This window comes from Pongo pygmaeus, chromosome 4 (genome assembly GCF_028885625.2).
Source record: "Pongo pygmaeus isolate AG05252 chromosome 4, NHGRI_mPonPyg2-v2.0_pri, whole genome shotgun sequence".
In the NCBI taxonomy this organism is placed as follows: domain Eukaryota; kingdom Metazoa; phylum Chordata; class Mammalia; order Primates; family Hominidae; genus Pongo; species Pongo pygmaeus.
The window spans coordinates 87,198,965-87,223,620 of NC_072377.2; the positions used below are offsets into that span (position 1 = coordinate 87,198,965).

The window sequence follows — 24,656 nt, forward strand, 5'->3', positions numbered from 1 at the left end:
CTAAAAGATTCCTTGATTAGGTGTCAGGAGACATGTGTCCTAACTCAGGTCTCTCACCAGCCATGTGGGAGATTATCCTTCCTCTCAGTGGAGGATCCTTAGTAAGGAATTCGACCAGTTTTACTTTAAGGTTGAGCTAAGTTAGAGAATTTACTTTGTAAACCAAGGAGGCCATTAAAAGTGGAATTATTCCCTTGCAATTTTATTCCAGAATGATAATAGTCTTAGCAATATTTCAAAGGATAATTTAGCATAGCTAATAGCACACTTCACTTTGTTTTTATTTAATTTCATTAAATGCCTTAAGTCTGCTTTGGATAAGCTACATGTAGATTAATAAAATAATAAACAAATGCATGACAGCAATGGTTATTATACATTTGAAACAAATTAGTGATTTATATTGTAAGTACATTAAATATGATACTATATTAATTATTTTGGATTTATTTGCATCACATGAAATGTTTTATAGGCCAATCTTTTTTTAGGTTAAAATTTTAATCTTTAGCAAGACAGAGCATTTTTTTCTTAAAGGATATAATATCTCCATAGTATCTTCTTGCAATTTTCAAAATGCTTTTCTCCAACTGTGTTTACATTGAGAATCCACAGAGTTTTCATTGAGAGTGATATCATTTCCAATGCATGCCCATGTTGAGATGTGTGTTTCCAATATGTTTGACCACTAGCAGAGTGTTAGATATACATCATTTCGTTGGTTAAAAAATCATTATTTCATTTCACCTAGAGGCTACTATTAACTTGTTGACCGTATTTTCATGAAGTGAGCGTTGTTTGTGCATTATCAACAACTTCCATTATTACTAACATATTGTCTAGACTAATTAATAGAGGCTGGAAGATAGAGAGGAGAGTGGGAGAGAAAGGGATGGATTCCTCTAAGAGTGAAAAAACATTTATTTTGCATGTAATGGTGTTAAACTGTAGTCAATATATTCTTTATCATTAAAAGTTTAAAAGTTTAAACAGAAGGACATTCTGCAGATAAATATTTTAGGACAGTTAGGTGAACAGAAACCAACCTTTCCCCATTATATAATTGAAGGTAATGTCTCACTGCAAAGTGATGGTAGCTGGATTTGTTATAATTATGAAAGCCTTTGGTTCCAACACAGGACCAAAGAGCATCCTTCAAATGTTAGACTTTCCCTGGTTCCAGTCCTATGAAGCACTTTTTTATTTTCACTTCATCTTTGAATTTTGTTTTCATTTCCTCTAAGGTAATGTGGCAGTTATTGTAACAAACATTTTTTGTCTTTTGACCTGTAGACATAATTTTCATCTTTCAGCTGCTCTTCCTAATGTTGGTCCAGTCCTTTAAACCTGCCCTATGGATTCTAGTCTGCCCTTCTTTGCCCTTAATTGCTTGACCTCTTATGCTTGCCTTTTTTTTAATCACTTATTTTGTTCATGTTAAACACTAAGTTAAAAATATTTTAAAATGCATGATGCCACATTTCTATATATAGAAATGAGCATTATTAATCCCTGTTGTTGTAAAACATCATTGAAATTGTTTGCTATTCTCTTTATATAAAGTCATTCTAACTATTTCACATGTTGAAGATGTAACCAAACTATTATAAGGGCTGCTTATTCATTCACATATTGAATAGATTCAGTTTGGGTTTTTTAAGATTGTTAATTTGGTATTTTCTCTTTCCTCTAGTCAAAGTGGGAAAAAGCCCACCGGTGAGGGGCTCCCTCTCTGGAAAAGTCAGCCTGCCTTGTCATTTTTCAACGATGCCTACTTTGCCACCCAGTTACAACACCAGTGAATTTCTCCGCATCAAATGGTCTAAGATTGAAGTGGACAAAAATGGAAAAGATTTGAAAGAGACTACTGTCCTTGTGGCCCAAAATGGAAATATCAAGATTGGTCAGGACTACAAAGGGAGAGTGTCTGTGCCCACACATCCCGAGGCCGTGGGCGATGCCTCCCTCACTGTGGTCAAGCTGCTGGCAAGTGATGCGGGTCTCTACCGCTGTGACGTCATGTACGGGATTGAAGACACACAAGACACGGTGTCACTGGCTGTGGATGGTAAGGCTTTTATTATCTGCAAGAAGGTAGTATAACATGACACCTGGTTCAGAAGCATTGAGAAATAGCACTCAGAAGTAACTGTTGTTTGGGGTTTGGATGAGCGGAAAAACACCTGTCAATTCAATAGTCCGTGTCTTTCACCAAAAATGAACTGGTACTCATTCAAAGGTCAAGGCAGGTGCATTTTTGGCAGCCACTTCATTGATTCCATGAAGGAAAGTATTGTATACTGAAAATAACGAATACCTCAAGGCATGACACATCATTTAATAATCATTACTTCAATGTTGAGTCTTATCAGTGATTCTTTTTCAAGACTCTGAAGGCGAATCTACATTTTAAAAATTATTACATATGTGTGTATGCACATGTACATACATATACACACATACATATACATGTACACATGAAAAACCTTTCCCCCTTTTTTCTCTCTTAATATGATTATTAAAATATTTGAGTTTGCTTTTAGGAAATTCTATCTTAACTTACACTGAAGAAATAAGGTATTTAATAAAAACCATGGTACATATCAGAGTCTTAAAAAGGCCAAGACTTAATAAATATTTGAATTTGATCAAACAGAAATTCAGTATATTTTTTAAGATTAATATCCTAGTTGTTATCCATTAAGTGTTGCAGTAAGACATTTTAGTTTCACCCTCTTTTCAGGGGTGGTTTATATGTCATTTGAATTTAAGTTAGGAGACAAAGCAAAGAAAAATTGCTTTAATTGGGTACACACATAATGCCATAGCTCTTGGAAGCGTAATATTTTGGCAAGTTATTAAGCAAAATTCTAATACCCAGACATGATGGAACAGATTTTCTTCCAATCCTCCATTTCCCTATAAAATATTTACCTTTCAGAAATATATACAAAGGGTTTTATTAAAAGTCTTTCTTGTGTAGCCAAAAGGAAATACTTTGAATTTCAGATGCAACACATTAACTTTCTGAATACCCTCTTATATTCAAATTCCATTGCTTCCTTCTATAAATCTATTTTTATGTTGTCTAGGCATCCACTAAGTATCTTGGGTTCTTCTAACCTTTTTATCATTATTTTCGTTAGCCTCACTACTGTGATTTCTCTCTCTCTCTCTCTCTCTTCTGTTTATATATCACTTTTTAAAATCCCCAAAGGAGTTTAACAACTTCTTACAATTTTTCATCATTAAAGAATTAGCAATGGATTTGCCCCTTGCCCCTCTGAAACAATGAAAATCCTCCACTTAATCTCCTTAGCTCCATGGGGTCTTCAAATTATTCCAGCAACTGCAGATACTTATACAGATTGAAGTTCCCTGCCTTGGTCGAGGAGGCCTCTTTGTGCCCCTTTAATGCCAATCTTCAGTGCACATGGAAGATTTTTATTTACCAAGAAGACTATTTGAAGCTTTGATCAACATTAAACTAATCTAAATCTATTCAAATTCTTGCTTAAGCCTTAGAGATCATTTTAAGCTATCTCTTATATTCACCAGATAGCACCATATATATTTTCTGGCAATTTTAGAGAGGTTCTATAAAGGTACAAATTGGCATTTGATTTTTTTTTTGGCAAAATCTCCTATTTGAGTCATAAAATATCAGAAATGAGAAAATGAATGCTAGTTGTCATTGCATCTACTTAGTGCCTCTGCAGCTCTTTTTGTGTTGGCACTGATCTGAGGTACTTATCTATGAGATGGGTAGTCTTTTCCCCTGTAGTCATATTACTACAGTAATATAACTCTGGAAGACAGAGATGATCTAAGGATGAACACATGGCAGACAGTCATAGCTAGAAGTCAGGCTGCAGAAGATAAACTGTTGTCAATCCCAGGAAATTACTAGGGATAAGAAGAGTGGCACGTATCTTGGAAACCACAGTTTATCCCAAATAACAACAAAAAAAAGTGTACTTAAATGGGATCACTCTTAATAAAATCTCATTCATGAGACCCGGTTGCCTCAATTTCTATTTTTCAGTGACTTCTCTGGCACATTAGTTCGATCCACTTTGATGTCTTGCAGAAATGAGTCATCATATTTACTCCAGCTAAAAATGGAGAGACTCTTGTTGACATGGCAAGAGAGGATCCAGAGCTCCAGCCCCTTGCTTGCTCTATCCTCATCCTTTTGAAAATTTCTTGAGCCCTGGAGCACAGTTCAAAACCACCAGTTTATACAACCCCTAAAATACAACAAAGTTGAATTTGAGGCAAGTATCAGGAGCTTCTACTAGGAAGAATTTGAGAATTTATTTCAGGCTTTCTTTGGATAAAAATTATACATGTTATCTGTCATAGCAGAGACCCTATGTTATGCTGGTCAGGTAAAGAATAAGATAAACATTTGAATGGTACCTGGTGGTCTACTCAACATTTTAAAATCCTTTACCTAATTTGACCTTCACACCAATCAAGTAACATACATATTTTTAGTTCCACCTTATGGGACAGGAAATTAAAGCTCAGAGGAACTGACCTGTATAAAAGTAAGGAGTAAATTAGGGATTGGAACAAGTCTTCTCACTCATGAATAGTCTAGTGTCTTTTCCACTCTAGTACATTGTCTCTGAAGGTAAATATCTCATTGTTTTATATTTGGAGGAAGTGGTATTAGTGAATATTTTTATGAGACAGGTGAGTGTTTCATGCATAAATATTGGGTTGACCCTGGATAAAGTCCTGAAGTAGAAGTTGATCTTGTGGTCCCCTTAGGTCTTTGTGTCTTCTGCAGAATCTACTCCCTTTAGGTATCTGGTGTTCCCATGATTGCCTGAATACTGCCTGCAATCAGGACAACTATTGGGATTCAGTGACTTAAATCTCTTCCTTGATCTAGGAGATCCAGTAGAAAATTTTCTGGTGGAGCAGAACGGGATGTCTAGATGAATGGCATTTTTGGAGCCCCTCAAATCAACATGATTTTGCATAATGCTGCATAAAGTAAAAGTAAATAATTATTATGATATTATTACTATGTGTCCAACTGAGTTGATACATTGCTCCAATGAGAAATTTTGCACAGTGCAGTGGGAGATTTGAACAGGCTGGCAATTGTTTGCTATTGTCTTTGCAGGGGTTGTGTTTCACTACAGGGCGGCAACCAGCAGGTACACACTGAATTTTGAGGCTGCTCAGAAGGCTTGTTTGGACGTTGGGGCAGTCATAGCAACTCCAGAGCAGCTCTTTGCCGCCTATGAAGATGGATTTGAGCAGTGTGACGCAGGCTGGCTGTCTGATCAGACTGTCAGGTAAGAGGTCGGGGGGCCACAGGCTTCATTATTAACTTGAGAGTGAGAAGAAAGTGCCACTAACTAGCCATTTATTTCCCCAGATATCCCATCCGGGCTCCCAGAGTAGGCTGTTATGGAGATAAGATGGGGAAGGCAGGAGTCAGGACCTATGGATTCCGTTCTCCCCAGGAAACTTACGATGTGTATTGTTATGTGGATCATCTGGATGGTAAGATGTTTGAGTTTCTATATCTTCGTATGAACTGAGAAAACTGAGGGAAGACCAGAAGTGCATTGGAATAGAGCAAGTCTTCGTGCTTGTTTGGATTCCAAACGGTGGCATTTTGTTTATACGACTGTATGATTTTGTGGTAAAATAAGCCGAAATTAAAGTGGAAAGGGAAGGAGGAGTGTGTAAATGGTTATGCAGGTTAGAAATGTCTTCAGTTAATGGCAGGTTTTCTTACAGTCATGCTGCTCTTGGACTGTTTCCAATACACTTTTAGAGCATTGAGAATAGAAAGCTGTAAGGGTGGTACCTATTCTGGTGAGAGCATAAGATAAAAATCATGTGATGACAATCCACTGTGAATCCAAGTACTGATAAACACCCCAGAGCTAACTAAATAACTCCATAAACTAGCCCAGCAGGAATTTTCAAGTTTCACTTCCTGTTTATTTTGTTACACTAATATTCAGAGCAATCCTTCCTTCATTCAACCCATCAATATGTTAAACCAGTTAACACATTAAAAATCACCTACTGTGATTTTTATAGGTACTCTGCTGGTTGTTAGAGATATGAAATCAGTTAAGATATAGCCCTTCCTTTTAAGTTGCTTACGGTCTGATTTCGGCACTGTCATTTCTCCTTTGCCTGAGTTAGAGATTCTTAAAGACGAATTTGAGTTCAATAGTACCGACATTATCTAAAGAGCATGGTGCAGCTTTATTATAAAGGCACAGGGAGGTGGGCACAGTGGCTCACGCCTGTAATCCCAGCACTTTGTGAGAGCTAGGTGGGAAGATAGCTTCAGTTCAGGAGTTTGAGACCAGCCTGGGTAACGGTGAAACCATGTCTCTACATAATGCCAAAACTTAGCTAGGTGTCGTGGCATGTGCCTGTAGTCACAGTTACTCAGGGAGTGGGAGAAGTGTGGGGGTGCGGGGTGCTGAGGTGGGAGGATTACTTGAGCCAGGACGTGGAGGCTGTAGCGAGCCGAGGAGATTGCACCACAGCACTCCAGCCTGGGTGACAGAGCGAGACCTTGTCTCAACAAATACATAAATATAAGTAAAATAAAGGCACATGGAATAGAAGTTTCTACAACTTTTGAAATGGATTTTCATTTGTATTAACAGCTATTATTAGAATCCTAAAGGTACAGATAATAGTGTTATTAAATTAAATTATACTTTTAATTTTGACTAGGTGCATATAAAAAGAATGATCTGAATTTTCTTATGTTTAAATTCTTATGTTTAAAATGAGGAGGCTGGACTAGATAATTTCTATGGTCTCTTTCAACATTAAAATTCTGTGATTCCCTGATTCTGTGAATTGAATAAGCAACCTTAGAGCCTGAAAGCTAGAATATAAGCAGCTTATATTTTCCTAATGCCTTGACTAAATTTGCATCGGAAGGCCTGCTTTCAAAAAGGGTGCTTAGGTGTGGTTCTCTAGTATCTTAGCATTCTTATTTTCACTATCACTGAAGATTGCCAGATGTATTTTCTAAACCAAAAGTGCAGATGTGAGCAAATTTTATTTTTGTATATAGGAAAAGGGAAAACATAACATCCAAGCTATGGTTGAAATATATAAAACTAGAGCTTTTCTCTTGCCTTTATTTTAATTGATTTAAAAAATAGAAGAGAAGATGGTTGGTAGGAGAATCTGATTAAATAAACTAGGAAATAAATTGGGTTATTGCTATTTTGGTAAGGTGGGAATTTGTATCACTATTGTTTTAATTTAGTGTAATATCTACAAGGGTGATATTTATAAACAATATCTGAAATGCTAGTAATACTAGAAATGATCCAGAGGTAGCTTTTGCAAAAGTATATGTAAGATCTAATTAACCTAAAAGATCTTTACCAAATATTATTTAAATGGTGGGCTTTCATGGCCTGATTCAAATATGAATAAGCATCCCAAGCCAGATTCCTTAGTGGAAAGATAGGCTTATGTACCCATGAAGCCACCAGCCAGAAAGCCCTAGAGACCCCCCGTGTGTTTGTTTTTCAGTTTACTCTGATAGAGGTACCATCAGCTCTTAGCTCTCTAAGGCTCTAGACTGCCCAAATTCAAAATTATTTTTTCAAGCCCAGGGAGGGATTTTATAGAAGTCCCAGAAATTTCGGGGCCTCTGCAAGTACTGTTTGAAGAACTTTTGACAAGTCTTGGTGGTGGGAGTCCTTCCAGGGATTTCCTAGCCACACTGTCTTCATTGAACGATGGCTCCCCACAATCTGCTGATAGTATCATAACCAGTGTTCAGGAACTGGACTCTGTCAGAAGAGGAGCTCTGAGGATATATGCATATCTCCCACGACGAAAGATTTACTAGTCTTATAGACATCCTCTCCCACTTCCATAAACACAATCACTTCTAAAGAAGCCAGTTTTTGTCCCAGTGTAACCCAACTGTATTTTATAAAGTTATTTTGGATAAATCTACGTACTTGGTGACTGAAAACTTGTAATGTGGAATATGGCATAACTTTACTTAGGCTCTTTATACCAAAGCAACAGAATTTTAATCTTTTTGTTTTAATATGTAAAAATTGGAAGAGAAATATAAAAGAGTCAGTTCAAATATTAATTCAAGCACTGGCTGAAATTTGTGTCAGCAAAGTAACAAGGCATTTATTTGTTTCATAGAATAAACTTGACAATTCTGGAGGATATTCAGCATGTTTACAATAACATTGTTCCTGACATTTTTTTCCTCCTTGTTTATTGGCTCTTGGACTAAGTATCAAATCTTTGGACACTGTTCTTTTCTTTCTTGGCTTGAAAGTGAGCAGGAATGGGGGTGAAAGGTAACTTTTATGGCTGATGAGGTAAGAGGAAGATCACAAAATCATTCTTGTAAGGCTTCTCTCATTTCTTAACTGAAGTATATGTCTTCCCTTTTGAAGTACAGACCATTGGCTAATGTGTGAATTAATAAAAAATTCTTGTGGAAAGTTGACCACATAAAATTACATCTGGTATTTCAATTGCCACATTGAGAAAAGATTATCTGAAGGTGAGTCAAGATTCCTTGTAAGAGGCATTGCTAAATTCATGAGTCAAATAATTCCCACCTATATTTTATTGTATTTGAGGGAGTCAAGTGTGTGTGTATGAGAAATGGTGGGGGCAGGAAAAGATTTGGTATATTCAAAATGCATGTGATGGAACACACACACAGGAGTTATGAACCAAGGTGCAATTAATTTAGATCAGAAGCCATATATTCCAGATGGTCTGATGAAAGAGCCAATTAAGTATAAAATGAAAACTTGCTCAAAAAGGCAATTAATTTTCTGTTTTAATTTAATTATTTGTTGTGAAAGATATATAGTTGACAGAATGTTGACCTGTTTTTTTCTCCTTTCTTGTTTTATAATGTCATATTTTCCTGACACATGTGTTTCTCTATAAAATTTAAATAATTGCACTAAATTAAATCCTGCCAGTTTTAGGAGAAAAATCTAGTAGGGTTCTTTTTCTAAGGTGGTGATTATAACAGTTATGCATATTCAATGAATATTCGATTCTGCTTTTCAAAATAACCTATTAAGTTTTAAAGAGTAATTACATTAGCTATATTCACTAGTAAACATTTCAATATCAGCTCGTGTTCTTAGAAATGGTCTGGAAATTATGATGGCTTATTAGACATGATTCAATCAGTAATAGAATGCTATTATTAAGAAATTAATGGAATTAAAATTTTAAAATGGGAATCTAGAAATTAAGATCCACAAAATAATCCTTATTAGGAATTTTAATCTTTGTTTCCCAGTAAGACAGATTTGGAAAACATTGGGAGGGTTTTAAGGTAGAGTTGAGATGATTAAATGGCTCAAGAAATTAGGTAAAGGATCGGAATTATTTCAGAATGAAATTAATAGACTGACTATTTATTTGGTTTCCTGATGGTAGCAGGTACTTTAAAAAATAAATTTATTTTTTAGGCATTTAATTTAACCCGCAGATAAACTGGACGATTGCAGATGAGGTCCTACTACCTTCTTTCATTGTTGACCCACTTAGTTTCCTTGCAAATGAGTCAATACTTACAGTCTTGTCCCCAGACCTGACAAATGGTTGGTTCAGGAGTTTCTCTCCCCTGTGACATAGGCCTATCCTCTTATGGCCTGCATTTTCTATGTAGCCCTGCCTTTTGGTATTTACTTCACCTGGGTTAACTACTACCCTACTATTCCAATTCCCTGTTTTTTTACACAAGCTTCCCAGCACTTTGACAGGCCTATACTGTGGGCACTCTCTTTCATCTCATATTCCCTCCTGAAGACCTAGTTGATTCTTCTCATCTTTACCATCTCTGAACCTTGAATGTATGACTATAATTACCCTCTTGCAAATATTTGCTTATACTTCTTTCTCTCCTTCTAAACTATGGATTTGGGGAAAGAAGGAAACATACAAATTCATTTTTGTATGCCCAACATGTCCTTAGCATATAGTAGGTGCTCCATAGGTAGAGCTGAATAAATGAGTGAATTAATGAATTAACTTCTAAACCATTAATGCCTCCCTTCTCACCTTGATTTACAATTGCTTTCTGGATAGTTTCACACTTCTCCAGGCTCCATCAGTATACTACCTGCTTCCTGATTTTTTTATTGCTTTAATTTTCTTATTAGTTTGTTTAATTTCATTTTTGTTCTCTTGTACATAACTTGTAAGCCAAAAGTCTTGTGGGACATATGGGGCATGAAAGAATACCAAAAGAACAAATACGTGAACAATGAAGATGTTCATTTCTAGTTTTGCATGTTTAGCTCCTGAATTCTTTTCTGAATTTCATACCCATATTTCTAGTTTATGAATCACTTTCGAGTTTCATTTTTGGTTTTGGTTGTCACAAATAGTCCCCATCACTTTAAGAGTCCTTCAGGGGATCTGTTTTACTACCATCAAAACACTTAAACACCATTGCCATGTAATTCTCCTACTTAACATTGTGTGTTGGTTTTGTTGGCTTCATCCACAAGCACATACTCTGCCTGGTCTTCAAAACCTATACCTGCTCTACTGCAATCTATTCACCCTTCATTCCCACACTCTTCAATGTGACCCCACATACGTGCATCTCGCCCTGCACAGACCCTTTGCTTGCTCCTGCTTGCAAGTCTGCTCTGTTCCTCTCAGGGAACACACACCCTTCATCTCTTCAACATTGTGATTTTGCCTGTGCTTGAAGACTTACTGCTTCCAGGATCCCCCTTTTGGCTATTGCAGCTCACACTGAAATTTCTTGACTCTGAACTTCTACTTTACTTAGAGTTAGTTCCATGTGATTTATTGCTTAATTGTTTTCTGGTTTCTTTGTGTTCATAAAATGTAAAATGTTATATGTTTGTTTTATTTCAGCAAAATTATTGTAAGCTCCTAGTAGAGATAAGACCATAAACTTCTATATGTTTCCTAACTGCAATCAAGAGCCTATTCCAATCGCAGACACATAATAGTTATCCAATAAATAGTTGGTGGTAATTATAGTATTTTTCCAACCTTTGTCTCTTCTGGAAACTGCCTTCCACCACCACCTTTCCATTTATCTATAACACTTGAAAAAATGCTTTGTTTTATTTACCAAATTCAAAAAGATCTACCTTTTACCATTATTTAATCACCATGATACTATTTTTTCCCCTTTGTATTTCTCCTCTCACTCTTTTCTTTGATGTCTCTTAGAAATTACTCCTTCCCAGAGATACTCCTTTCTGGCCTCTCATGGTAAATTATTTTCCTTGCCTTCCACTCCTTCCCAGCAAATTCTCCTCTCTGGGATTGCTTTTCTTGTATTAATACCTATTCATCAATTATAGGTTATTATTTTTACTGTTTCCTGGTGTCAAAGTCCAGGATGGCTTTGTCACCTCTGTGACTTACCTAACGCCTCCATATCATTCTTGTGCCTCACCTAGAACCAAAAATAACTTTTCCATTTTTGTTACTTTATGAGCTCCTTTAGATATGAAAATCTAAACATTTAGATAAACATCATCAAGTAGGTCTTAGAGCAGGGTTAGTTCTAGCTTTTTAGAGGTTTTGGTTGGACCAAAATCAGATATCCAATCTGGAGATTGTGTAATTTCTTTCCTATAGATTCTCAGATTGCCTCTTAATTTTAATGAGATTTACAGTATGTAATCTACAGAATACTTCACTGATGAAGGTTATTTAAGAATTAGTGATTTGTGTCCTTACTGGGCTTATTCAGTTAAAAAGCCACATATCAGCTTGAAGAGTCTCTTGCACACTATGATTCAGCTGATGGTTAAAGTAGTGATTCTTGATTTCAGAATCTCTTCACATTTGTTGCAGTTGGCCCTAGAAGATGCTGAAAACTTTTTAATTCTCTGTAGCTTCCTATATAGACTTTGGAGATTAACACACCTTGCTTGGAGTTGCTTCTATGTACAGTGTTTGAACAGTCTACCTAAGAGCCAATGTGGAAAGCAATCAGGCACAGCATGGTGGGAGCACCTCTGGAAGATGATGTCCTTATTCAGTATAGTGACTCAAGTAAGATTGACTGTGAGGTAGCTTCATGAGTAGAATGAGGAAGGAAAACATCTACTGTGTGGTTGGAGTATTATTTAACTTAAATCTTATGAAACCTTTGTCAGGCACTTTTTAAAAGAAACCTCACTTTTGCCTATAAGGAAACTGAGGCATAGACAGGTTAAGTGATTGGATATGCCTTTTTTCTTCTTCTACTGCCATAAACTCACAGGGCCACCAAAGATTCCCCAGTAGAGCAGCAGGCAGTCTTGCAAGCCAAGAAGATAAAAAGTACCCTCAAAGCTCCCTCAAATCTCTGATATCTCATTAGAAAAAATCATAATTCTTATTTGAGCAATGACTGCATTACAGATTGGATTACAATGATTGGGATTGCTGGGTCAAATGGTAACTCTACTTTTAACTTTTTGAGGAAATTCTAGGCTGTTTTTCAATGTGGCTGTACCATTTTACATTCTCATCAGCAGTGTATTAGGGTCCTGATTCCTCCACAGTCTTGTCAACACTTGCTATTTTCTGACCTTTTGTGTAGCCATTCTAATCAGTGTAAAGTAGCATCTCTGTGGTTTTAAATTGCATTTCTCTGATGGCTAATGAGCTCCAACATCTTTTTATGTGCTTGCTAGTTATTTATCAATCTTCTTGGTAGAAATGTCTACTCTGAAACTTTGCCCACTTATAATTGTGTTGTGTTTACTATTAAATTTTGAGTGCTCTTTATATATTCTAGATTTGCATGTCTTCTCATGTAAATGATTTACAAATAGTTTCTCCCATTCAGTGAGTTGTCTTTTTACTTTCTTGATAAGGCCCTTTGAAGTACAAAGTATTTAATTTAGATGAAAAGTCCAATTTGTCTATTTTTAAAATTTTTGTGCTTTTGGTTTCATATCTAAAAAAAATTGCCAAATCCCCAGTCATGAAGATTTATCTCTGTGTTTTAGTCTAAGAGATTTATAAGTTTTAACTCTTTTGCTTTTATTTTGATCCATTTGGAGTTAGCTTTTGTATATGGTGTGAGGTTGGAGTCCAAATTCATTCTTTTGGATGTGGTCCCAGCACCATTTATTGAAATGATAATTATTTCTCCATTTAATGACCTTGGCACCCTGTTGAAAATCAATTGACCATAGGTAGATGCATTTATTTCTAGACTCTCAATTATATTCCATTGATCTGTATGTCTATCTTTATGCCAGTACCACAATGTCTTTATTACAATTGCTTTGCAGTAAATTTTGAAATTGGAAAGTGTGAGGCTTCCAACTGTGTTCTTCTTTTTCAAAATTGTTTTAGCATTCTGGGTTTCTTGAGTTCCCACATGAATTTTAAAATTGGCTTGTCAATTTCTGCAAAGAAGCCAGCTAGGATTCTGATATAGATTGCAATGAATCTCTAGATCAACTTGGGGTATATTGCTCTCTTAGCAATATTATGTCTTCTGATCTGTGAACCTGAAATGTCTTTCTGCTTTTTTTTAGATATTCTTTCATTTTATTCAACAATATTTTGTTCTTTTCAGAGTATAAGTTTTGCAGTTCTTTTGTTAAATTTACTTGTAAATATTTTACTATTTTTGATGCAAATGCAAATGTAATTTTCTTAATTTCTTTTTTTGATTGTTTATTACAAGTGTATAGAAATGCAATTGAGTTTTATATATTGGTCTTGTATCTTGCAACCTTGCTGAACTTGCCTCTTAGTTCTAATTGTTTTTTAGTGGATTCCTTAGGATTTTCTTTATACACCCTCTTTCATTTTATAATCTTACTTTACATAAGTAGAACTGTCTTGACATAAACTCCTTGAAGCATCTGACAGTCATTTGCTTTAAGCTTTTCATGTCAGGGTCTCCTGGAGTTCTGAATCAAAAGATCTTCTTTGGAAATACAGTTGCCATTTACCTCCCAGCTGTGAAAAGCCAAAAAAACCCAAACTAGGCTGATCCTCCTGTGTTGACCTGAGGTCATTCTGTGCCTGTCAAACCAAATAACACATTCAGTCTTTTGTATATTTTGAAGACTCAGAAACCCAGAAATTTTTAGAACCTCTTTCTCACTCTAATTAAAACCTACTGCTCTGTCAATGGGAAAGAATGAGTCCAGACATTCTGAAAACCATACAAATGTGTTTACATTGTAATGCGGGCTTCCTGCATCTTTAACCTCTTTAAATTGACATAGGTAAGATCTTGTGTAATAACACATTTGCAAATATGCAGATGCATTTTCAAATGAATATAATCTGATTTAGAGAATATTAACTATCATAGTAGACTATGGATAATACTCTGATAATTAATTACAGGTTAACATTTTTAAAACTCAAAGACTATGCTTTAAGCCACGTTATGTTCTACTTCAGCCTAATACAAGGGAGAAATTTGGAGGGGGCCCTCCTAGCTTTCTAGTCTCATTATTCCCAAATTAGAAACATTACCAGCCTAACACTAACTCTGGGGTCTAAAATGAAGTTATTTTGGCAGCCCTAGAGTTTTCTTGTCATTGTTAACAGAAGATTGGCCTGTGTGCAGGTTAAATAAATAAATCTTAGAGGAAATTGACTTGCTTTTAAATTATCTACAAATATTAGCCCTTAAAAGATTATATAGCAGTATATATTATCTGTTAACCAATCCATGTGCAGCTGATGGACTTTGTGATTCAGTGGATAATAAACATTAGTTTTTACTGCTTTGATCTTATGTATATCAATACAGAAAAAAAAAACGATGGAGAGAGAGATAGAGAGAGACAGAGAAGAAAAAGAACGTGTTGAAAAAGCTTAAAAGTCCAACATTTCAAAGCTAATCATTTTGTTGAATTGTTGCTATCACCTTGTTACTTGATATATTCTGTTAGTGATTTTATCATATGAGTATTTAGAAGCTCATTTCGTGTAACTACTTCCAGCTAACTCATCCCATTTACTTTTGCACACATTTATTACTTATATACCATTTTGACCCAGATAGCAAGGTAATGTGAAAACATTTACAAATGTTGAACTTTTGTAGTAAAACAACAACAACAACAACAACAACAACAACAAAAAACCAAAAGAGCAGGGAGTGCTGCACCCAAATGGACAAAGGAAATTATAAATTAGTTTATAAGAACTGATTTTTAGACCAAACAGTGCAGTATAGTAGAGCTATAAGCACTAATGAACAGAATAAACATAATCATGTATCACATCACCCAGCAAATATACTCTGCTAGAAAACTGGTAAGATCTCAGCTTTGACTGCCACAAAGAGCAGCCCATCTGCTGCAGTCAGGAAAGAATTGTGTAATTATCTGTGATTAAGTCCTCCTTTCACCTTGGTGATTGCAAGAATTGTCAGTAGGGGAGAAATATCCTATCCCAGTTTTACTCTAGACTCAGGCTCTTTAATCATATTGTTGAGTGACTCCTGAGTATAAACTTTAGCTTTTGAACACTGTGGGTCATTTTTAATGTTTTGATTTGTTTTCATCATTGCTTACCATTTCAGTATGTGTCATGTTTGAGTCTGCCAAGAAGCAGCTTTTCCACTTAGCAAACAGAAATGTGAAAAAAATATACATGGTCCGCTTTCTAGGGAGTCTTGTAGCAGCTAGTGATCAAATTAGAGTATTTTTTCCCTTAATTTCTGATGTTAATTCCCAAAATTAAGATAAATTTAGTTTGTGGAATGTCATTAAAGTCTTACAACATGTCTCCCAGTTTCATCTAGGGCATCCCTGGAAAGTTGAAGTAACAGGAATATGTCAAAGCTATAAGTATTTAATTTGAAATTTTGGAAAACTATGGCTTAAGATACTGCATATGTTTTCCATATGAATATGCAAATTATCCTATTCATGAAAGGCTCTGTTGTATATCATATTTTACATGTACACTAATCTGAATGTATATGTATATACCTTGATGAATTTTTTTTTTTTTTTTTTGAGAGGGAGTCTCTCTGTTGCCCAGGCTGGAGTTCAGTGGCATGATCTCAGCTCACTGCAACCTCTGCCTCCTGGGTTCAAGCGATCCTCCTGCCTCAGACCCCCAGTAGCTGGGATTACAGGCATGCACCACCATGCCTGGCTAATTTTTGTATCTTTAGTAGACATGGGGTTTCACCATGTTGGCCAGTCTGGTCTCAAACTTCTGACCTCAGATGATCCACCTGCCTTGTCCTCCCAAAGTGCTAGGATTACAGGCATGAGCCACTGTGCCCAGCCTGATGAATTCTTATTATAACAATTTAACTTACTTTAAACCTGACATCTTAAGTAATGCATCACTTTGTTTATATAAAATATATTTGGTATATTTCCTGATGTATTAGTCCATTTTCATGCTGCTGATAAAGACATACCCAAGACTGGGAAGAAAAAGAGGTTTAATTGGACTTACAGTTCCACATGGCTGGGGAGGCCTCAGAATCATGGCAGGAGGTGAAAGGGACTACTTAGATGGTGGCAGCAAGAAAAAATGAGGAAGAAGAAAAAGCAGAAACCCCTGATAAACCCATTAGATCTCGTGAGACTTATTAACTATTACGAGAATAGCATGGGGAAGACCAACCCCCATGATTCCATTACCTCCCCCTGGGTCCCTCCCACAACACATGGGAATTCTGTGAGATACAGTTCAAGTTGAGATTTGGGTGGGGACACAGCCAAACCATATTGTTCCACCCCTGGCCCCTCCAAATCTCGTGTCCTCACATTTCAAAACCAATCATGTCTTCCCAACAGTTCCCCAAAGTCTTAATTCATTTCAGCATTAATCCAAAAGTCCACAGTCCAAAGTCTCATTTGAGACAAGGCAAGTCCCTTCTGCCTAGGAGCCTGTAAAAATCAAAAGCAAACTAGTTACTTCCTAGATACAATGGGGATACAGGTATTGGGTAAATACAACCATTCCAAATGGGAGAAATTGGCCAAAAACAAAGAGGTTACAGGACCCATGCAAGTCCAAAATCCACATTTTAAAGCTCCAAAATGATCTCCTTTGACTCCAGGTCTCACATCCAGGTCACGCTGATGCAAGAGGTAGGTTCTTATGGTCTCGGGCAGCTCAGCCCCTGTGGCTTTGCAGGGTACAGCCTCCCTCCTGGCTGCTTTCATGGGCTAGTATTGAGTGTCTGCAGCTTTCCCGGGCACACAGTGCAAGCTGTCAGTGGATCTGCCATTCTGGGTTCTGGAAGATGGTGGCCCTCTTTTCACAGCTCCAATAGGGAGTGCCCCTGTAGGGACTCTGTCTGGGGGATCCAACCCCACATTTCCCTTCTACACTGCCCTAGCAGATGTTTTCCATGAGGGCCCTGCCCCTGCAGCAAACTTCTGCCTGGGCATCTAGGCATTTCCATACATCTTATGAAATCTAGGCAGAGGTTCCCCAACCTCAGTTCTTGACTTCTGTGCACCCACAGGCTCAACACCACGTGGAAGCTGCCAAGGTTTGGGGCTTCCACTCTCTGAAGCCACAGCCCAAGCTGTACACTGGCCCCACTCAGCCATGGTTTGAGTGGCTGGGGCACAGGGTACCAATTCCTCAAGCTGCATACAGCGCGGGGACCCTGGGCCTGGCCCATGAAACCACTTTTTCCTCCTGGGCCTCCAGGCCTGTGATGGGAGTGGCTGCTGTGAAGGTCTCTGACATGGCCTGAAGACATTTTATCCACGGTCTTGGGGATTAACTTTAGGCTCCTTGCTACTTATGCAAATTTCTGCAGCCAGCTTGAATTTCCCCTCAGAAAATGGGTTTTCCTTTTGTATTGCATAGTCAGGCTGCAATTTTTCAAAACTTTTTTGCTCTGCTTCCCTTATAAAACTGAATGCCTTTAACAGAACCCAAGTCACCTCTTGAATGCTTTGGTGCTTAGAAATTTCTTCCACCACATACTGTAAATCATCTTTCTCAAGTTCAAAGTTCCACAAATCTCTAGGGCAGGGGCAAAATGCCACCAGTCTCTTTGCTAAAACATAACAAGAGTCACCTTTCTTCCAGTCCCCAAGTCCCTCATCTTCATCTGAGACCAACTCAGCCTGGACCTTATTGTCAATATCGTTATCAGCATTTTGGGTAAAGCCATTCAACAAGCCTCTAGGAAGTTCCAAACTTTCCCACATTTTCCTCTCTTCTTCTGAGCCCTCCAAACTGTTCTAACCCCTGCCTGTTACCCAGTTCCAACATTGCTTCCACATTTTTGGGTATCTTTTCAGCAACACCCCACTCTACTGGTACCAATTTACTGTATTAGTTCATTTTCACACTGCTGATAAAGGCATACCCGAGACTGAGAAGAAAAAGAGGTTTAATTGGACTTATATTTCCATATGGCTGGGGAGGCCTCAGAATCTTGGTGAGAGGTGAAAGGTACTTCTTACATGGCAGCGGCAAGAGAAAATGAGGAAGAAGCAAAAGCAGAAAGCCCCTGATAAACCCATCAGATCTTTTGAGACTTATTAACTATCATGAGAATAGCACAGGGAAGACTGGCCCCGATTATTCAAGTACCTTCCCGTGGGTCCCTTCCACAACACATGGGAATTCTGGGAGGTACAATTCAAGCTGAGATTTGGGTGGGGACACAGCCAAATCATATCACTTGACATTTTATTTACTGTTTTCAATTAGAGAAAAATAAAACATTTTCTCATGGATAGGTAACATTTAGAAACATGTTCCAAATCTGTGCTCTAATTATGACTTTGATAATTGTCCTATCAATTTAGCTGCTTTGATGAGGCTACTCCTGGAACTTATTAACAGGCTTCTTGTCAAACTACAAAAAACATGCTTGTTTTCCAGGAAAGCAACTATCTGTTAAATCTAAAAATACATTAAATTGTTTGGGTACAAGTATCCAGGAGCAGAGATACAACACAACTTTGTTCTATGCTACTAAAATAGGCATTTTCTCTCACTGAAGGCTGTGCATTCCCTGTCTAACTCTAAAGCTTGTACTGTGATTAAAAACTCAGGAAGAACTTTTATTATTCACATCAGAGATAAAAAGGTGGCTTTATGATACCCTCTGGGTAGGAGCTTACACAGCTGGGCCAATTAAATCATGTTGAGAGAAAGCAACTAAGCAAACGTGCCTATTTGATTTGCTTGATTTCCCATGTTTGCTGTGATCAGTGGCTTTCTCTTTTGTCTGTTCCTTGGATTCCTGATTGGCTTTGCCTCTAGGCACTAGATTTTATCTTGGGAGGCATCCTTCTATGACCATTCATTTTTGGACCAAGCCTGGATTTACAATTCTGTTACTGGCTCAGACTTCATTTCTATCCAATTTCATTCCACTGTGCTATAGTTTACAACATATAATTTGACTTATAAATAATTCCTGACTATGGATTTAAAGACTGAAAATAGATCATTAGAAACTTTGAAAATGTTAACATCTTCATTGCTTTTCTCAGTGTAGAAATGGACAATGTTTAGCTTAAAAATCTGCATGTTTTTAATGAGATACGGGGTTGAAAGACTTATTCCTGGGATTTATTGTTCAGGAGAAAGCCTGTTGCTATCTGCCATACCTTGGTTTACTTTGTGCAAAATGAGCTTCTTTTTAAGTAATGAGCTCTTTCCATGTTCAGCTTAAATTGCTGTCTTAGACACTTCATCAGGGTTCCCTGCTCTGCCTCATTCCCCTTTTTGCTCACTTGCAGTCTTTGACATAATCCTGGGAGGCAATTGGCATCATATATACTTTGCTCTGTAATCTCCTGCTTTGATTCTGACTGGATACCCAGTCTGCTCACTTTGCTTCTATCTTAAACAGCTTGACACATACCAGAAACTTAGTACTAAGTTATGTGTGTTGTAAGTTAATTGAGATTCCTCTTCTTGATTAAAATATACGTCTTTAGAACAGTGTTTTCCAAAATATTCCACAAAACAAATTTATGTACAGATGTTCCTGCCTTAATAATAGAGGGTTGATACATGGAAAGGACAGAAGTTTGGACATTTAACTTATCACGTTTGGTATAGATTGGGTGTTAATTATAAGAGATTAAAGACATACTCAATTCTATAGTGTAAATGCTTCACTATATCATTAGGTTTTTGAGGTGAGCAAGGAAATGTTCACACTAAACAATTATGATTTAGGAAGGCTTAAACAGTTATTTTTTAGAACAGAATTTAAGTAATTTTTTTCCTTTTCTCATTATTCTGAAATAAAATAATTATTGGTGAATAAAATAACTGACTGCACATTATCTTAACAGATTAATTTTTTAACCCTCACCTTAAAGTAAACTCAATTGATTCTGGTTAAATCTTCCTTTTTTTCATCTGAATTACAAGAAACCCAATGGTAATGTTTCTTGCAATATGTTTTATAAAAATTTTATTTGGAAAGTTTGAAAAATTTCTACACACAATTGAAAAGGATAAGTTGGGCACAGTGGTGCCTGCCTGTAGTCCCAGCTACTCAGGAAGCTGAGACAAGGAGGATTGCTGGAGGCAAGGAAGTTGAGGACAGAGTGTGCTATGATCATGCCTGTGAATAGCCACTGCACTCCTGCCTGGACAATTTAGCAAGACTCCATCTTTTTTGAAAAGAAAGAAAGAAAGAAAAAGAAATGGCATTGGGGATAACAGAATTTAATTAAAGTAGTAAAATGATCATTCTGTGGGTATCAAACAAATAAATGAAAATTGTATACTTTAAACAAGTGAGTTAAATAATTGATAGTCTGATATAAAGTCAGATTTAACAAGAGTTTCTACATGAAAAGTTCTATAAGTAGGTCTGAACTGATTTACTACTAATAAGAGAATTCTCTTTGTAACAGGCCAGCATCTACTGAAGCCTTTCTTTCTTTTAATACTGCAAACATGTTTGCTGTTTAAAATCGGGAAACCAGCTACCCATGAAATCACGCTGCCATTTTTTCCTCATTAGCCCTTTGGTCTGGTCTTCCTTGGAGAAGTTGATGTTCCTCAATAGATAGACTAACAGTGCAGTTGGAGAAGCAGAGTTTTACTCAGTTAATTATATTTCTTTGCCCTGCTGTGGTTGGCTGATAACACTTGTTACTTAAGAGGAATGGTAGTTTTGCCTTAAGGTAGGAGTATCTCAGGAAATGCAGGAAACTAAGGCAACACAACTAATATTCCAGCTGTAATAACAAGTCCAAGGGTTCTACCTCTCAGGGAAAACTATTGGCACGCTGCCTTCTTTACACTTGCAGCCCTTTCAGGCCTCAGGCAAGTGTTATTCTGAGGTGAAGGAGGCTGTTCAGGGTGACGTAATTTCTCTGTCTGCCTTTCTCCATGTTGCTTTGAGCCAAGTCTATTGTGAGATAACATGCCTGTTTCAGGCAGCAGCCATCTCTCCAAAGCTTTGCAGCAGAGTTAGCTTTATTTAACGTGATGTTGGGAAGGATAGGGGGAAAAAGAGACCTAGCTTCTTAATAAGAACTTGAAGTGCCATTCATTTAACAAATCTTATTTAATACATACTATGTAACTGGCCCTGTGACCCTTATGCTTTTAAAATTTATTAGGAAGGGAGACATTGTGAGAGCCGAGAGGGGGAATTCTTCGAGTGTATTGTTGTATTTGAGATTACTGGCTTTTGCCAGACTAGATAATTAAGAATAAAAAGCTATGTCCACCTCTACCACTTCTTTCAGTCAGGTGAAAGTAATTTCTCTTTCCCTTCTTCAAATAGCTCTCATTGAAATTTGGCCTACTTTCCTCAATAGCAATTTTAGATATATAGTGAGAAAAGCCGATATGTGTGCTTGGCCATTTTCCCTATGACTAATTTTTCTTGTTTTATAGTGCTGTCACCCACTCAGAGAAAGTAATAGCACTATTCATTTTAAACAATTGCTTGTTACATCTGGATTTAGTCAGGTGAAGATCCAAATCATGACAGCTCTTTGGATCCCAGTTGTCTAATATATCATAGAATTAGAGATCAGCCTCAGTGAGATGGAAACAGGACTCTCAGCTACAATAGTGGGCTATCAACATTTTAACTTTCTATTTCAGTTTTCATTTCTCCTCCTGCCTGCAATATTGGCTTAGGTATTCTATAATTCTGCCTCTGTCTTCGGTTACTTTTGCTCACATGTGAAAAACATAATTTAATTTGTGTGGAATTTATTTCAGCAAACTGTTATGTTAGTTAGCTAAGTAAAATTCCAACTTAACAAACTCTAAAATTTCCACAATCTTTCATTGTAACATGTTAAATGATAACGAATATACCCTCTGCTAATTAGACTTGGTAATAAACAAAGCAACTGTCCAGCCTTTTTTTGTTAATCAATCAGCAAATTAAAAAATCTCTTTAACCAGTCTCACCACTTTGGGAGGCCGAGGCGGGTGGATCACAAGGTCAGGAGTTTGAGGCCAGCCTGGCCAGCATGGCAAAACCCCGTCTCTACTAAAAATACAAAAATTAGCTGGGCATGGTGGCAGGTGCCTGTAATCCCAGCTACTTGGGAGGCTGAGGCAGGAGAATCGCTTGAATCCGGGAGGTGTAGGTTGCAGTGAGCCCAGATCGTGCCAGTGCACTGCAGCCTGGGCTACTGAGACTCCATCTGGGGCCCGAGTGGGCAGGGTGTGGGGGGAGTCTTTTCTCTTTTTTTTTTTTTTTTGAGACGGAGTCTCGCTCTGTCGCCCAGGCTGGAGTGCGGTGGTGCGATCTCGGCTCACTGCAACCTCTGCCTCCCGGGTTCAAGCGATTCTCCTAAAAAAAAAAAGAAGTCTCTTGAACCTAGTTAAAGCCCCCGCTAGCACTTGGGGTGTCTTTGTAAGAATTAGCAAAAAGTGCTCCCTCTGCACAGAGCAAGTAAAACAAAGGCTTTATCCAAAGAGGCTGGAGTTCCTTTGGCTGGCTGAGTGGGAGGCGACCTAGGCCTTCCCTACACACTGGGCCCGGTGCTCCTGCGCAGGCCGCGACCTTCGTAACCATCATGGCAGCCCTGTGCCTGGTACGGGAAGGCAGGAAGTAGAATTCCGTACCACTCGGAGCCCTTCCCATCTTCACATTTCTGGAGGTTTTCTTATTTATTTTTTTTATTTAATGGCGTTAATCCACTTTGTCGGTTGCTATAAATGAGGAGGAAGGCCAGAGAATTACTATTTGATTTTAGGGTAAACGAAGTGGAATAACCGTGGTGGCAGTTCAATGCAAGGTTTCCCTTCCAATATGCAATGTTAGGAAGCACATAGCAGGCTTTTTCCTTAAAAAAAGAAACCTGGATAGTAATCTGAAGAATCACTCAGAAGGATTTGTTCATTTTAAAGAATGTATTATAAAATGTTATCAAATGACTGATTCTATGGCCAATGTACACACACACACACGTATAGAATAAAACTTCTCTGGTATGTGTTATTTATGATTATGTATTCATAATTATAACGAAGCAAAGTCACCATTATCTTTTCTGCTTTAAAGTATCGGAAGCTGCTACCTTGCCATGAAAAAGTATTACGTGCTCCTCCAATTCCTCCCCCACCATATTTATCCAACAGGAAAGGAATGAATAATAAAACTTTGGGCTTTTTTTCCCCTCTTCTTTTCCCAGGTGATGTGTTCCACCTCACTGTCCCCAATAAATTCACCTTCGAGGAGGCTGCAAAAGAGTGTGAAAACCAGGACGCCAGGCTGGCAACAGTGGGGGAACTCCAGGCGGCGTGGAGGAACGGCTTTGACCAGTGCGATTACGGGTGGCTGTCGGATGCCAGCGTGCGCCACCCTGTGACTGTGGCCAGGGCCCAGTGTGGAGGTGGTCTACTTGGGGTGAGAACCCTGTATCGTTTTGACAACCAGACAGGCTTCCCTCCCCCTGATAGCAGATTTGATGCCTACTGCTTTAAACGTAAGTGTTTGATACCTTTTTAAAAATTACAGATTTTAAAAAAATGCTTCGAAGCATGCATTGATGTTCAACTAGCCGTTGGAATGGATTCCATGTCTTGCAGTGTGTGCACGGAATGGAAACAGTTCAGTGATTTTCAAAAGCAAGCAAACTGAACAGCAGTGATATGGTTAAAACCACAGGAATTTTGACAAATGGATTTTTAGAGGGGTGAGGAAATATCAGGTTAAGCTTTAACTGTGCTCTGTTGTGTCCAGAGCCACAGAGCATATTTCTAAGTATTTTATATTAATTGCAGTCCTTAAATTTTGCAATTTGCTTATTGGTGTTACAATGCCGAGGCCAAGTGAGGCTGAGTTAAATCCTTAAGATTGTTTATTTTGTCTTCAGTATCACTTTCTTTGAGATGGCAAAGAATTTAAATTTCAGTAATTACAGGTGAGTATTTGAAGCTGACATGGATACTCAAAATGTTCAAGTCATAACTAAAAATGAACCATACTATCAATAAAAATCTCCACTGACATCAAGTAATGGAAATACATGCCTTCTAATCATTAATTCTGTAGTATCGTATTGAAGTACAATATGTGTTCTTTGCAATCTATAAGAGTATCTTTAGTTAGGTTTACTAATTCACATTGTTTTTTTAAATAACGTTTCTTAACATTCATGATATAATTATTTTAATTTTCCAGATGTCCTCAAGTAATTTTAGCAGTAGTAGTCACATGATATAGCATCATA

The 24,656-nt window shown here is 37.5% G+C and overlaps 1 protein-coding gene across 2 annotated transcripts in view; it reads left to right on the top strand.

The window, feature by feature from the left end:
* VCAN (versican) overlaps positions 1–24,656 on the top strand; it is a 110,100-nt gene that overhangs the window by 16,251 nt on the left and 69,193 nt on the right. For both annotated transcript variants that reach the window (XM_054488660.2, XM_063664952.1), the window contains 4 exons: positions 1,694–2,068; positions 5,141–5,315; positions 5,399–5,526; positions 23,616–23,909. In XM_054488660.2, coding sequence (XP_054344635.1) covers positions 1,694–2,068; positions 5,141–5,315; positions 5,399–5,526; positions 23,616–23,909 — 972 coding nt within the window. The remainder of the gene's footprint in view (positions 1–1,693; positions 2,069–5,140; positions 5,316–5,398; positions 5,527–23,615; positions 23,910–24,656) is intronic.